A 15578-nucleotide genomic window follows, 5' to 3' on the forward strand; every position below is an offset into this window, starting at 1 on the left:
TATCTAGTCGGGAGTGGTGCTGACTGAAAACAGATGATTTGGAGCGATTCGCGCGCCATCTGTTGGTCATTCTAAGGACTTATTGAACTACCCTCGTATTACTTCAAACTGCTGCTTAATTACGTAATTATTTTACATTTTACTTAATTGATGGATGTAGTCTTAGGGTCACTTTTTATGGAGGCCTGTTTTAAATTAATCGTGGAATTAATATTTTTCATAGGATTCATTTCTAGCTACTTTGTTGGTTTATGGCAAATATGATTGGTTAAGAACCTGCATATGAACTCGATGTGTCAAATTAATTCAACGATTAACCCTTCAGCGTCCCTGGGTGCCATATGGCATCGCTGCGAACGCAGAGGCATAATTATTTGTTTCACGAAAATTTTGGGACAAAAAATACCTTGGGCGCTGGCGGGTTAATTCAAAACAGGTCTTCCTGAAAAAATACCCTTACACCAAGGGTCCCCATACCCTGGGTTATGGTGGTTGTTATATTACTGCTCTGAGAAAACTGTTAGGCTGGAACAGAAAAAATTGTATTGGCTTAACAAAATAATTTTGTTCCTCCTCGTGCAACAAAATTATTTTGTTGAGACAACAAGATTTTTTGTTAAGACCTTTTGTTGGCCAAACAAAATTGTTTTGTTAGCATAATCAAATTTTTTTCAGACAACAAAATTATTTGTCACCTCAATAAAATATTTTGTTGATTTAACAAAATTTTTTTGTTAACCTAAGAAAATAGTTTTGCATGGCCAATCAAATTATTTTCTTGCCTCAAATCAATTGTTTTGCTGTATACACAAAATAGTTTTATCAGCGTTGCTGAATATTTTTTGTGTAAAAACATATTTTGTTTAAAAATTTAGTTTTTCTTCAGCTCCTCAACTTAATAATGTGAATTTTATAAAAATACAACCAAAAACAATAAAAATCTAAAAAAGTACCTTCAACACGGAATCGTTATCATCGCGAAACTTTAAACAATTCAGTTGGTGATTTATTTGATATTTTCTGAAAAGAACTATTATCCTGATTCGATATTCAATTGGAGATACCTTTTTCCCTTAACGTAATGTAATCTCGTAGCTTTCGTTCAAATTTTATTTGTATTCTAAGCACTTCGTTTTCCAAGAGTTCTTCAACGAAAGGACTAACAGGCGTAAGACCCTCAAACGCATCTTTATCAATGCCATGCTCTACGAAAAGAAAGAAAAAATTGTCTACACTCTACGATAAATGGACAATTAATCTATTTTATTTACGAGGTATCAAGTATCCATAATGTTTATTCACACACTTAGATTAGTTTAAACAGCACGTCTGACGATACTGGAATGCGCGACTTCACCGGTATTATCCGCCATCATGGAAATTAACTTGCACACTTGTGCAGGTGGTCCCACTGAACGAAAGCGCATGCGTGGTTTCATCTTTCGTTGGGCTAACTAAATAGTTTTGTTGGCTCAACAAAATTTTGTTCAGGACAACAAAATAAGGCTTAATCAAATAATTTTGTGTTAAGAACCAAATATTTTGTATGGCCAACAAAATAATTTTGTCCTAACAAACAAAATAATGTTGTCCTAACAAACAAAATAATTTTGTCCTAACAAACAAAATTTTGCTCTGACAACAAAAACTGTTCAACAAAAGTGTTTTGTTGCGAATACTAAATTTTTTCTCAGTGTGCCGTTCATTTGAATAATATAAGCATTGTAAAATAAAAATTATATAATATAATAATTTTGGAAAGTTTAATGCGACGGAAAAAAATCACTCCAGGCATTTCTAACATTAATTTAATGTTTTCTTAATAATCAAATTAAAGTATGTGGTAAAAGCAGTTACCTCGTACTGCCTACTGAAATACATGGGATCGCTGCGGCGGGACATCATGCCCCGTACTTGACCCGAAGTTTACTAAAATACTTCACCTATTAAAAGCTAACTTTTTCATGTTTTAATTATTTCACAATATGATTTGAGTGCTTAATTTCAGAAAAAAACTTTTAATAAATTTCCACCAAAACTGTTTTGTCATAATTACTGTTCTAAAGCGTTTTTAAAAAAAGAAATTGCATTAAATTAATAATTTTATAAAAATAAAAAGTTATTAAATGTAAAAAACAAATACGGAAATAAAAATACGGCCGTTATTTGTAATTCTCTCCATACTCCGCAGATACCATACCCAACTTTCCCCTGAGGTCCCTTAGCTGAAAGATACCCGGGGCAAAATCCTAATACTCGGCAATCCTCCCTTCATGCTTTGTCACGAAAAATAGAGTTCTGCGCGTGGTTGGAGAGAGCTTTTCAGTCCTCGTGTTTTCTCGAAAACGCTCGAAAATTGTGATTTCGGAAATAAGTAGGCTTCCGCGAGCATTAAAGAGGATTTCGCGATACCCTAACAATCCCTCCGTGCTCTATCAAACTGAGTTTACCCGATGATTTTAGAGTACTGAGCGAGCACGTAGCGAGATTTCAAACAAATATTCAATGTTTCACAAGTGCTCGCTAAAGTTTCTTTAATGCTCGCGGAAGCCTATTTATTTCCGAATTCGCAATTTTCGAGCGTTTTCGAGGAAAAACGAGGACTGAAAAGCTCTCTCCAACCTCGCGCAGAACTCTATTTTTCGTAACAGAGCATGCAGGGAGGACTTGCCGAGTATTAGGATTTTGCCCCGGGTAGTGTTTAAGATTAAGCATTTCCAATTCTTTCTTTACACTTTAACTAACAAGTCTTCCTTCACTAGTTTTTCAACTTAGCCTGATTAGGCTGTTGGATTTCAATGTAAAGCCCGAGTACAGCTTTTACCTGCGGACGAGAAATGGGCTTTAAAATTAACATGAAATAACGAGTTTATTCAGGGTTTCGAGTTACCTAGTATTCCTAACATCAGAGTGTAATCAAAGAGAAGTCTGTTTTAAAAAGTACTGAAATATAAAGTTACATCATTTTTACATAAAAGTTGTAATTATGTATAGTGTTTGATAATTAGGCAATCTGAAGAATAAGGTAATTAAGGTGATTTTAATTTTAATGCCTTCCAGTAATTAGTAAAAGGCTCAAAATTCACAGCATGGATGAAGAAAGACTTTGTCTCCTTAAAAACTATCTGACATTACTTTGCACGTTGCTCACTGGATTAATTAGAGCTTCTCCTCCAACTTGTCAAGCATAAATGCCTCTATATCGAGGAAAAATTGATTAGAAGGAAGAAAAATTCATTTTGTATAATGAATATTATCTTAAAGAACCGAGCGAAATTAAAAGCAAAGAAAAAAATAAGTATGTTAATGTGGGATTTTATATGATGATAAGTCTTACAGATATTCTCCAATTGGGGGCATTCAATGTCAAAGACAAAAAGTTCGTCATCGATTTATTTGATTTTTTAATATTTTGTAATAAATGGGGTACTAAATCCTGGTCTTAAAAGGGTTTTGTAAAATTTGCAATATATTTGAGAAGATTAAAAAATCAAAATATCCATTTTTATATTGTTTATGTAACAAATCATTTTTTACTCTTGTTTTCTTACCCAAGGGACATAGTTAAATTAAATACTAAATAAATACATATAAAATTTAAAGTGTCTTAAAGTCGTTCACAAAGTAGGAAAAATGTGTTTTTTTTTTGTATTAAAAAAAATATATTCTAAAAGATTTTCGGCACGGCGCACAGCGGGGCCGAATAGAATTTTCATCACAAATTAAACTAAAGTTAAAATTCCTAACCGATTTTCAATTTTTTCTTAGATCTATTCTATCCTAAATTTAGAATATCTTTGTAAAGAATCATTTGCAAAAAAAAGTATAGAATTTTTTTTTTTAATTAAGTAATAATGTGAAAAATCAATATTTTAGAAAACTCAAGTATTCTATTCTGCTCAATTTCGAATGTAAATCATACAATTTGGTAACATTTACAATTGTAAACCTTACAATTTGCATAATTCTAAATTGTAAAATAGGGAGTCATCGTGGCTCAGATGGTATCTTGATTGTCGTATGTTCCAACACTGCAGCCTTGACAGCCACGCTAGCGCGGGTTCGATTCCCGAAGCAAGAAGCGAGGCTGGATATGTTTCCAAAAAGCTTTGCTTCTGTCCCTTTCATTACTACCCTACATGTATCATACCATTTATAATAAACCCTATAGTACAGTTGCTAAAAAATTGTAAACTATGCAATAAAAAGTTTCTGAATTTTGAAGATTGACAATTGAAAACTCTTTAATTTTTAAGGCTAATGAATAAAAATTGTCAAATATTAACGATTTTGAAAATTAAAAGTCAAGTTTTCCATTCCAAATCTTTCAAATTAAAGAATATTTAAATTTAAAGCATAAAAATGACATGACTTTTTATTGTAATACTCAAAACTTGCAACATTCTTCCAAATTCAAGAAATCTCTCATTTAAATCATAAAAATTGCAAAAAAATTTTATTTTAAATTGTCAACATTAAAAACTTTTCAATTTTAAAGATGAAAAAGGTGAATTCAAATGAATTGAAAAAAATAGCAATTGAAAATCCCGCGAAATTCTAAGAAATCTCGTGATATTTCCTGAGTTCCTTGAAAATTTATTCCAATAGCCTAAAAGCTTTTAAAATTCCTTAAAATCATTGAAATCGTCGGAAACATTATTAAAGTCCCTTCGAATTATAAATAAGAAAGAAATTCTTCACAAGCGCATGCCGATTTGTTTAAATCCCTTAAAATCGTTAATATTTTTTTAATGTTTTCAATTTTTTGAAAATTCCTTGAAATCTTTTAAAATAGGTACCCTAAAATAATTAAAAACTATTGAAATCCCTTTAAATTATTGAGATCAGTGGCGCCGGAACGAAATTTGAGGGGGGAGGGCAAACTCGCTTTCTATCGTATATTGTAGACATAGGTACATTCAGATTTTTGTGGGGGCAAAGGACACTACTGATTGAAATCAATTAAAAATTCCTTGGAACTTTTCTAAATTCCCGATTTTTTTTTTAATGATTGATTTTCAATTTTTTGACAACGTCAATTGCATTTGAAAGGTATTGGCTCAAATTTTAAAACCAGTTTTGATTTTTTGAAGTACATGGATTTTTGACCTGACATACTTTATTTTGCAATATTTGCATAAGCAATCCCAGGTCGATGTATGGAAATAAATACAATATAAATTTGATATAAAAGTGTTGAAGAAAATATAGAAAAATCACATATTTGACAAAATCGGGTGCGCAGCACGAGACACGAGATGAGAATACATTCGTTGAAGACGAACGACCTTTAACAAAAGAGAATTCATAATCACCAAATTACAGATGTCGATACTTGCTCGAGTTATCTATATTTAAATCAATCGATTCCACATTCAGTAGATGCACTTCACAGAGATCCAAATGTGATAATTTTAGGCATGATATTGTTTGTGATTTCTGAAACCATTTTTGCGACTCACCCTACTAAATATTCTTGACAGTTACTTTAAAGTGCGTCTTACAAGAACTCCCTGTCTTGCCATTATTTTTCAAAATCCCTAACTTTTCCTTGATTTCCAGGTTTGCCCTAACCTGCGGCAACCAGTCTCACTTTTGAACTGACTAGAACTGATTTAAAAAACTAAGAAGTTGTATTTTTTTCTGTTTTAGATACGGGTTGTGAGATGATAAAAGAAACTATTCCTCTACAGTCTGCGCTGACAGCAGCAGTACAAACGTCAATGGGTGTGACTGAAATCTCATTATCGTCGAACGCCTCAACCAAATTACTTAACAAGGAACAAATAGCTCAACTTTAAACTTTAAACTTTAAACAAAAGACTTGGTGTGCAAGACGATGTCGTTCGATATTTATCTCGACTCATTTGATCGAGGTATGTAAGTTTGTAAAATTTGCCAAACAGTATTTCTTCACGACGTAGTGCGCGTTTAAGTGCAAAAGACTCTGACAAATAATGCAAAATACTGAACTATAATCCATCGGGATCTTCAGCAGGATTATGCGATAAAAATAGAGACTAAAGGTGATCATGCAGAGTATGTGCTGTACCGTAGTTTTCATCTTAATTATCAAAATCGGCTCTGATTGTGAGATATAAAAAAACCTAAATTAACAGAAATTATATTGTAATATAATTTTCTATATATAAATAACGCCACAAAGGTAAAAACAGGAATGAAATATAGATTTTTGTCGTTTTGCGCGAAAAGCTGACTTTTAAAACTTTCCCATGTGGGAAGCATATAACTTATATCGAAGGGAGGTATAGAAACGGTAATTACGAACTTTTGAAAATGTGGCTTCCAAGAAGATGAAACTGGGAACACTTAAAGTGGAAAATCTCCCCTCCTGAGGTTTTATGACCCTCATAAGATGTTTTAGAACCGGAAAAAGTTATTCAGATAGTCAATTTAACGTTCAATATAAATGGTGCAGCAATTAAAGAGAAACATGAGCCTTGCGTTTAGTAAGTGGCAATCAATTAACTCTTACTCAAATTATTCTTAAACCTATTTTATGTACATAAAGTTAGTAATTTGTGAATCAAATGGAAAATTCTTGATAAATTCTAGGAGGTTTTGTTAAAAATGATATATTTTAAACGATTTTTTTTATTTCTTGTTTTTACTTATTCATCTGAAATTATAATATTGTTAATAAACTTAAAACCGGGGTTAAAGCGAAAAGATGCGACCTCAAATTGACCTATAAGTTAGAAAAATTAATTCCTTTTTAAACAAGAAAAAAAGTCTCTTAAAAAGTGTTTTATTGCTGCTATTGTGTACACGATTTAAATAGCGAGATTCATAATTGACGCCAAAAAAAAATTGATTTTTTCTAAAAAATTCCATCGCAGTGTGAAAAAATAAAATGTAAATAACTGAATTTTAAAATGAAACAAACGAAAATTCAGATTATTTCATGTTATCATAAGCCACCAATAAATTGATAATTCACGCGGATGTTATAGAAGTCAGATTTAAAAATTGCAGGTCATTTTAAGGTATTCAGATCAACTTTTAAAAAGAAGACAGGTCAAATTTGTCAAAAATTCCTTTAAAAATTTTATTGTATTGTTTGCAATATGATTTCCCTTAAAGTTCTGGCATACTATCGACGGAAATTATCGACACGCCTCGTTCTTTGAGCTGTGGCTAAAGTGACTTAATTTTTATAATAATACCATGAAATTTTTTTCTCTAACAATAGTGTGAAAGGTATTGAAACAACGTCAAATTGGAATGTTTTAGAAAAATTGGTATAATTCTGGAGATAATTAGCCGTTTTTAAAGTTCTTGGATTCGTTTGAAAGGCAACCCTACAGTATTTAACTAAATTGTTACTATTTTTAAAATTTTGTCCCTAGATTCTCTAGGGTGAATGTGTGTGCAAAAAGTAGTGAAATTAAAAAAATGTGGTAATACTTACATTTAAAAAAAATCATTCTTCTAAAAATATATGAAAAATTTATCAAAATACTATAGAGACTTGCCTTTAAAATTAACCAAAGAAATAAAAAAAATTTTAGTTATTTTCAGAATTATGCAAATCCATCAAAAACACCCCAAATTTACGTTTTTTCAATATCTTTTTATAAAAGAGCCTTGAAGGCAAAATGACACGTTGCTTATTTGATTTTCTACTTGAGCTTATTAGACGCTTATTGAATTTTCTGCTTTAGCATCAGATCAAAAAATATTTTTGTTTTGATTTATACAAAAAATTGGTTAGAATTCGCTTTGTTTGATTTAAACAGGTTTATTATTGATCCACACAAAATGTATTTAAATCCAACAAATTCTTTGTTAAACTCGTACATATTAATTCTTTCATTGATGCCTAAACCAAAATTTTTGCTTATTTCAAACATAGTTATTGTTCAATTTATATACATTTTTTTGAATCAAGAAACATTTTTCTTAGTTTTCAGGCTCGGTAGTAACGTTGATTTATTATTATTCTTAGAATATTTAATTTTGATAAACTTCAGAGTTTGTGACTGTAATTTTATTATTTTTTAATCTAAAAATATAAACTGATGAATTAACACAATATTTCACTGAAAAACAAATTGTAATTAATAATTTTCCTACGACTTCAAACAGCAATATTACATTTTTTAATCAAGAATGCACCAATATTTGTTTAAAAGTAATAAGTTTTCCGTAATTACGAGAGGGTATGTGGTAAGGTCTTTTCGGAATCATATCCAAAAATATTATGAAAAAAGCTACTTATATTACGTATAAACATTATTTTCGTTATTTTATTTTTGCTTTTATTTTGTGAATTCCATCCCACAGACACTCAAAGTTTCCTTAGATACTCTCGGAGAATCGTGGGATCTCGTAAAAGTTAATATTTGGTCCAGTACGTGCCGAACATTTATGGCTTATTACATTTTCAAAATTCCATATACGAGAGATCCCACATATTCTATTTGAGACTTAATGTGATATTTTATTCAAGTTTCTGTGGACAAGTCATAAAGGGATACGCTTAAAATTGCTTTCCATAAATAGGATTAGATTGTTACAACGTTTAAACTATAGTTAATAAAATTTAAAAAATGTTAATAACTTTAGTTTCTATATCATCCTATTTATTGTTTTTCAGAAAATATAATAATTGCAATTTCTTATATTATTTATAAATCACGAAAAAAACAATGGGGTTATTTTTGTTGCAGCTCATTTGTTATGTTCTAGAAATAAGAGACTTTTTTCTGAAAATGAAAAAACTTAAAGTGGGAAACTGTAACATGAACATAGCTGCATTCTCATTATCCGGTGTCTTATTTCGGTTGCAACCCAAAACACTGAATCGACGTACTTCTGAGGATCGTCGTTTTTCTGTGATCAAAAAACGCATTATGTTAATAATACCATTGAAAATTTTAAATTTATTATGCTACTAATGTCTTTCTTTAATAACTTATTTTTTTAAGGTGCCTGTATATAGAAATTTGTATAAATCATGATGGTCAGATGTACATTTATAAAAAAATATTGAAAACTAATTTAAGAAATTTACAAAAACACCTTAGAGCCGAATTATGTTATCATTGCATATTTGAGAAGCGATTATCATAAGTCATTGTCATATCACTCATACAGTATTAGTATTGTTAATAAAACATTGATATATATTAGAAATGTATTGTGTGCCATCGCATTCCCTTTTCTCAATTTCTCGTGGTTTTTCCCGTAGGCTTTATACACCCATAAAACTTCTTTTCAACTTTTACGATAGAAAGCCTTCGAGTCAATTTTTCGTACAAAAAATGTAACCATGGTTTAGAGAGTTTCACGAGGAATTGTAGAACAAATTGGGAAATAAACGAATGTTTAAGAGAAACAGTGTTAGTTTATTCCTTCGAAGTTTTTTCCCCGTAGAAATATTTTACCCTCGATTATAGCATGAAATCTTCAACATAAGCTTATCAAATAATTGTCTGAGATCTTATTTTTTTATTGCAAACTTTATAACATTTTTTAAATTGATAACTAAATTATTTATGTAAGAAACAATTCAATAGTTGTTGTAATCTTTTCGAAATTTTATTCTCTTTTTTCAGTGATAACCAACTAAAAAGTTGTACAAGAATTGGTATTTTTGAGAATGAAATAAGATACATATTTTTGTATTAACAATCAAACCGTTATATTTTTAATAAAAAATGACAATTTTCGATGAAAATCATAAATTAAAATTGTTTCAAAGTAATGAATCTTCTTTAATGACTTTTTTTATAAAAATGTAACTTGCGATAAAAAGTTGTAACAAATACAAAATGGTTAAAGCTGGTAAACTTTATTATTTAAAACAGAATGTATCATTAGATTTATATCTAATGGTTTTTATTTAAAAATAATAATGTCATATGATACACGCCAGAATACCCTAAAATTGTTGAAAAATTGTAAATAATCCTTTAAACCTATGATTTGTTTATTAAAAATACCAATAATTTTCCACGAAAAAACACTAATGGAACGTACATTGGTTCTAAATTGTAAATATTTTTTCATATCTAATGATTTTTAACCATGAAAATCTTGGAAATGAGAAAAAAACTAAAGAATCCAACGATCAAATTTTGTGATTGTGATCAATTTGCGGTAATAAAATGCTAGTAAAACCACATAACGTAAATTATTGATAAAACTTAATTTTTTAAATTAAATCATTTTTATTAAAAATACCAATTTAAACGCTAATATAACAAACAAACTAAACTAAAAGAACGTAAAAACCTTCAATTTAAAATAAAACATAAATTTTGCAAAAATTTTAGGATTTCTTCGAAACTTTATGATTTCATTTTGAAATAATTTATATTTTTTTAATCATAGTTTTCATCGGAAAACGAATTGCAGTTTTTCTAAGCTACACAAACTTTCTTCATTAATGGCCGCAAGTGTCTTATAAATCTTGCAAAATACTTTGAGCTTCAAAAAAGAGGCCAAAAAAGTACCAAAAAAATTCTCAAACATATAGCTTATAGGAAATTTCGAGAAAAATAGTGTGGCAAGGAGAAAAATAAGGAAACTCGTGTAAAAGATTTCCAAAACAGACTTGAGTCCAGTCAGGGCATTCTCTAATCTGGACCGTCATTTCTGGCCTTAAAGAAGTGCTGCCTACATCGACATATCAAAAAAATTTCTAAGTTACTCGTCTAAATAATCTTTCGAACACCAAATCGTTCAAAAATGAAAAGTGAACATTGAAAACATACATTTTTTCCTCATCGCCTGGTCAGTCATTTCGGGCCTTAATCGGGTGCTGGCTGCATCGAAAACCAAAAAAATTCTAAGTGTTTCGTCTAAATAATCTTTAGAACATCAAAATGTTAAAAAATGAAAAGTTAACATTAACAGGATACATTTTTTTCCTCATCATCTAGTCAGTCATTTAAAGCGACATACCAAAAAATGTTCTGAGTGCATTGTCCAAATATTTTTTTTCTAAAATTGCAAAATAATCAAATGAAAAGCCAACACTAAAAGAATGATTTTGGTCTTCATCATCTAAGCAGGTTTTTCGGCTCCAAATGCGGTTCTTGTTAGCTAGTCAGAAGCGAAAAAATTCTAACTGTATCATGCAAATATTCTTGGGTTAAATTTACAAAAAGAGCCAGGGTTTTTAAAAAAATATCGAAAATGAAATGTGAAGACTAAAGAAATGCCTTTCTGTTCTCATCATGTAGTCAGTCATTTCGGGCCCTAGTCGGGTGCTGGCTAAATCGACATACCAAAAAATGTTTTGAGTGATTTGTCCAAATATTCATTTGTAAATTTCTAAAAAGAGCCAGCCTGTTTGAATGTATAAAAAATGAAAAATAAACTACAACAACAACAAATTAATCTTTTCGTTAACATCTAGTCAAATTTTGAAATAATTTTTAACATCGACCATTTAAAACAAATACAAAAACGTTTCACTACTGCTCAGCGCCATAATAGACCGTCTTGAAAATGCTACATTTGCGGTCAGGACGGTTTATTCTGGCTCCGAATACATCCTCGATACTATTATATACGAAAAAATCATAATAGGCACCGGACTGTGAACCTTGGATTTACACCAAACTCTCGTTTTCATTCAAGTGTCGAGGGTTGCCTTCAGATAGCCTTGGACTGATTTCGGGGGGACAGAAACGTAAACAGTGAGGTCCGCCTGACTCGTTTCCAATTGGAATATACAGGGTGTCTAAAAAGTCCCGGGACGATTGAATATTTCTGATGAAATATTTTTTTAAAAAGTGAAGGTCATTCCTGAAGTAAATTTCAACGAGGAATTAAATGGTGACCTTCGTTTTCACCTTGAAGTTGACCTTCATGACTTTTTGAAGGTCAACTTTGTTTTTTAAATGGAAATCCCCTTTTTGACATCTGCAATCGATAGAGAGGAAAATTCTACGTTCAGGTACGTACCCAAGTCATAGGTCAATTGTAACTTTCAAGGTCAGTTAGAGGTTATTTGAAATTAAAAAAGTTTTCCAAGAGGTCAGTGTAATTTCTGAAGTAAATTTCAACGAGGGATTCAATGGTGACCTTTATTTTGACCTTGAAGTGAACCTTCATGGCTTTTTGAAGGTCAACTTTGTTTTTTAAAATGGAAACCCCCTTTTTTACATCTGCAATCGATAGAGCGGAAAATTATACGTTCAGGTACGTACTCAAGTCGTAGGTCAATTTTAACGGTCAAGGTCAGTTAGAGGTTATGTGAAATTAATAACGTTTTCCAAGAAGTCAGTGTAATTCCTGAAGTAAATTTCAACGAGAGATTCATTGGTGAGCTCTGTATTGATCTTGGTTACAGCGTTTTGAATATTGTAAAATCATAAGGGAATTTTTCATTAAATCATTCCAGGTGTTCTGGTAAGAGTTCTGTTCCTCCCCGAAGAGTTATACAGTCCTATACCGTTTTTCGATACCTAAGTCAATACCTACTATCGGCGAGAAAATTCGAGTTCTCTGGCTTTGATGTTGAAAAAGTATGTGAAGAAAAAATGGCAGGTTAATGAAAGAGGTATCATTTTAAAGGTAAAAATGCTGTACGTTAATGAGCCGAAAAGAAATATTCCAAAAAATTATTTGTAGCTTACAGATCTGAAAATCTGATGGTTTTTTATATACGAAAGCAAATGCGAGAGCTCAGCATGGTGCCGTTTTTTCAGGGGATCGTCTTTGGTTTTCCTCAGCCTGACCTACCCAAATTGCGCCACCGAGCCTCGCTCTGGCCTTCAAATCTTTTCCCTGTGTTGAGGAAAACCGAGGCCAATCCCCTGAAAAAATGGCACCATGCTGGGCTTTCGCACTTGCTTTCCTATATAAAAAATGACTTCAAATATCGCAATTTGTACGAAGACAACAAGAAGCATATACTTCCTTCAAATTGTAAATTATTACACTTAATTATGTTCATTAGGACTGAAGATAGTGCGGTCGCATATTTATTCACAAAAAACGAACAATTATTTATGGTTTGCAAAATTTTCAACAGTAATCTGTTCGGAAATGTTTAATGTACCACCATGAATTTTTTAAGATTTTTCCTATTATTTTTTCAATGAAAAACTATGCTTCAAAGTTCACTGTTTTTAAAAGCTATCAAATTTCCTTACTTTTCATCAGATTTTCAAATCTCATTAACGTACAACATTTGCACCTTTAAAATGATGCCTCTTTCATTAACCTACCATTTTTTCTTCACGCACTTATTAAACGTCAATGCCAGAGGACTCGAATTTTCTCGCCGATAGTAAGGTATACCATAAGTAAGATACCATAAGTCCCATACCGTTCTTCCACATGAATATTACGAATCGGAACTAAATGTACGTATTACGAGTACATACTTACTATCTTTCGCTAAAAGATTATTATGGCGCAAGCCAAACTTTCAGAACGAGAGAGGGTATCTGTATTAATGATGTGTGGTTGAGGAGATCGAGTTCGATCTTACGATCCAGTTCATTTGCTTTTTAATAGCACTTTTCGTAATGTAGAAGAGTTAAATCCTGTCTCAAAATTAACAATTGAAAGAACTGTAAGGCGCTTTATGAATCATGGATCTATCAAGGACCTTCAGAGAACTAGTCGGCAAAAATCTGCAGGATCTGAGGACCAAGAATAAGGGAGATTACAGGCGATAATTTTCAAAATATTTGGCTTCAGCAGGAAGGAGCAGCGACTCATTACGGTAGGGAGGTTCGAGCATATTTGGATAATCAGTTCCCTCAAAGGTGGACTCAACGCAAACGCAAAGCTTAGAAGAATTGCAGAATCGGATTCTGCAACGTAAACTGCTTGGAACAAACCTGGAAAAAACCTTGAAGTTCATCACCCAGATCAATACAGAGCTCACCAATGAATTTGTCGTTGAAATTTACTTCAGGAATTGCACTGATCTCTTGGAAAACTTTTTAAATTACAAATAACCTCTAACTGACCTTGAACGTTACAATTGATCTATGACTTGTGTACATACTTGAACGTAGAATTTTCCGCTCTATTGATTGCAGATGTAAAAAAAGGGGGTGTCCATTAAAAAAAAACAAATTTGACCTTCAAAAAGCCATGAAGGTCAACTTCAAGGTCAAAATGAAGGTCACCATTGAATTCCTCGTTGAAATTTACTTCAGGAATGACCTTCACTTTTTTGAAAAAAGTTTTACTTGAGGAAATATCCAACCGTCCCGGGACTTTTTAGACATCCTGTATATCTATATCCATAATGTCGCAACCGCTCTCGCCCTACTCCCATGAGAAACTGCGTGAGTTAGTTGTTCTAGATAGGCTGAGAACGGGATGACTCAAGCGAGAGTTTGGTGTATATACCATTTGTTCTGTGTTATAGACGTTTAGTGAATATGATCGAAAATGTACGTAACTGCAAAGAATCGTAACATTGCAGAAATAAATATAAAGCTTTTGTTTACTTGATGACTAGACATAATTTACAATAATTCTTCTTTATATCAAATTATTGAAAGACGTAACATATTTCTAATTTTCCCCAAAATTAAAATATCAATTTTACCGTCACTAAATTCAAAACATTGTTGAAAAAATCATTTGAAAATAACCACGTGTTATAAACATGATGTCGAAAGCAATTCGGATCTCAGTGAATCTGTTATCGCGGGTGTTATTGACTCTCGCTTGCGCAATGACGAATTAAGTAGCAGCATAATATCTTTGCTCTTGAATAAACATTCATGTTCAGTAAGTTACTAAGTAGTCAAGTGAAAACAACGAACAATGAGTTTCGTTTACCACCATGATCGCTAGACTAGAGCATTGTTCATTGCTTGAAGTTCACGTTGTTTCATCAATAATATATCAGTATTTGAGATCTCGGTACGTCGTTTAATCATCACTCATAACCAGAAAGATAAGAAATTCATCGACCAAATGGATTTTGCATACTGACTGCTTTCAATTTCACTGTTAGTGAGGTCAATTATATATGCCAGTTAATTCTCAGAATGGATATTGGATATTTTGACCCGAATCTTTTCTACAGTCTTTAAAAATGTGAGTCAGATTTTATTAAATTTTTCCAGTTTTATCACGCTTAGTAAACTTACATAGAAATGTTTTATCTAAGCCAAATACTAAAACTACATATCTATGGATACTACAGTGCTCGGAGCGACACCCAAATTATTGTTAAAACCTCAATTTAGTCGTATTGAAACTTAAAAGTGACGACTAAAAAGTCCCAAAAAATAAAATTCCGGATATCGTAATATTTTCTACATTTTTAAACTCCCGAATCTAAACAATTAGAAAAATTGTTTTTTAATAAACATGATTTATTTATATTAAAAATACAGCAAAAGAATATTTTGTTTCATAAAATTTTGTTTGAAAATGTGTAGGGTTTTTAAAAAATTATTTTTAAATATAAAATAACAATACTTTTAAAAAAATACGCAAAAAATTCACAAACTCCAATTTTTCATATAAAGGGGGAGGGTCGGTAAGGCCGGTTTTTGGCCTAATTTATTTTTGGACCAAAAAATCTGAAAAAATCATGGTAGTATCTTATAAGTATCCCGAGT

At 31.4% G+C, this 15578-nt stretch overlaps 2 protein-coding genes across 3 annotated transcripts in view; both read left to right on the forward strand.

Moving 5' to 3' along the window:
• LOC117175258 (metabotropic glutamate receptor) overlaps window positions 1-7753 on the forward strand; it is a 57636-nt gene extending 49883 nt beyond the window's left edge. Inside the window, exon 5 of the mRNA XM_033364953.1 lies at window positions 5653-7753. Within this exon, the coding sequence (XP_033220844.1) occupies window positions 5653-5801 (149 nt within the window). The 3' untranslated portion in view covers window positions 5802-7753. The remainder of the gene's footprint in view (window positions 1-5652) is intronic.
• A 6587-nt stretch (window positions 7754-14340) lies between these two features.
• Window positions 14341-15578, forward strand: part of LOC117174915 (lipoamide acyltransferase component of branched-chain alpha-keto acid dehydrogenase complex, mitochondrial) — a 29980-nt gene continuing 28742 nt past the window's right edge. Inside the window, exon 1 of one of the 2 annotated variants that reach the window (XM_033364368.1) lies at window positions 14341-14393. In XM_033364368.1, the coding sequence (XP_033220259.1) occupies window positions 14392-14393 (2 nt within the window). In that variant the 5' untranslated portion in view covers window positions 14341-14391. Of the gene's footprint in view, window positions 14394-14422; window positions 15049-15578 lie in introns of those variants that run through there. The other variant, XM_033364367.1, reaches the window with a different exon arrangement.

Source organism: Belonocnema kinseyi, chromosome 6 (assembly GCF_010883055.1).
Source record: "Belonocnema kinseyi isolate 2016_QV_RU_SX_M_011 chromosome 6, B_treatae_v1, whole genome shotgun sequence".
NCBI lineage: Eukaryota > Metazoa > Arthropoda > Insecta > Hymenoptera > Cynipidae > Belonocnema > Belonocnema kinseyi.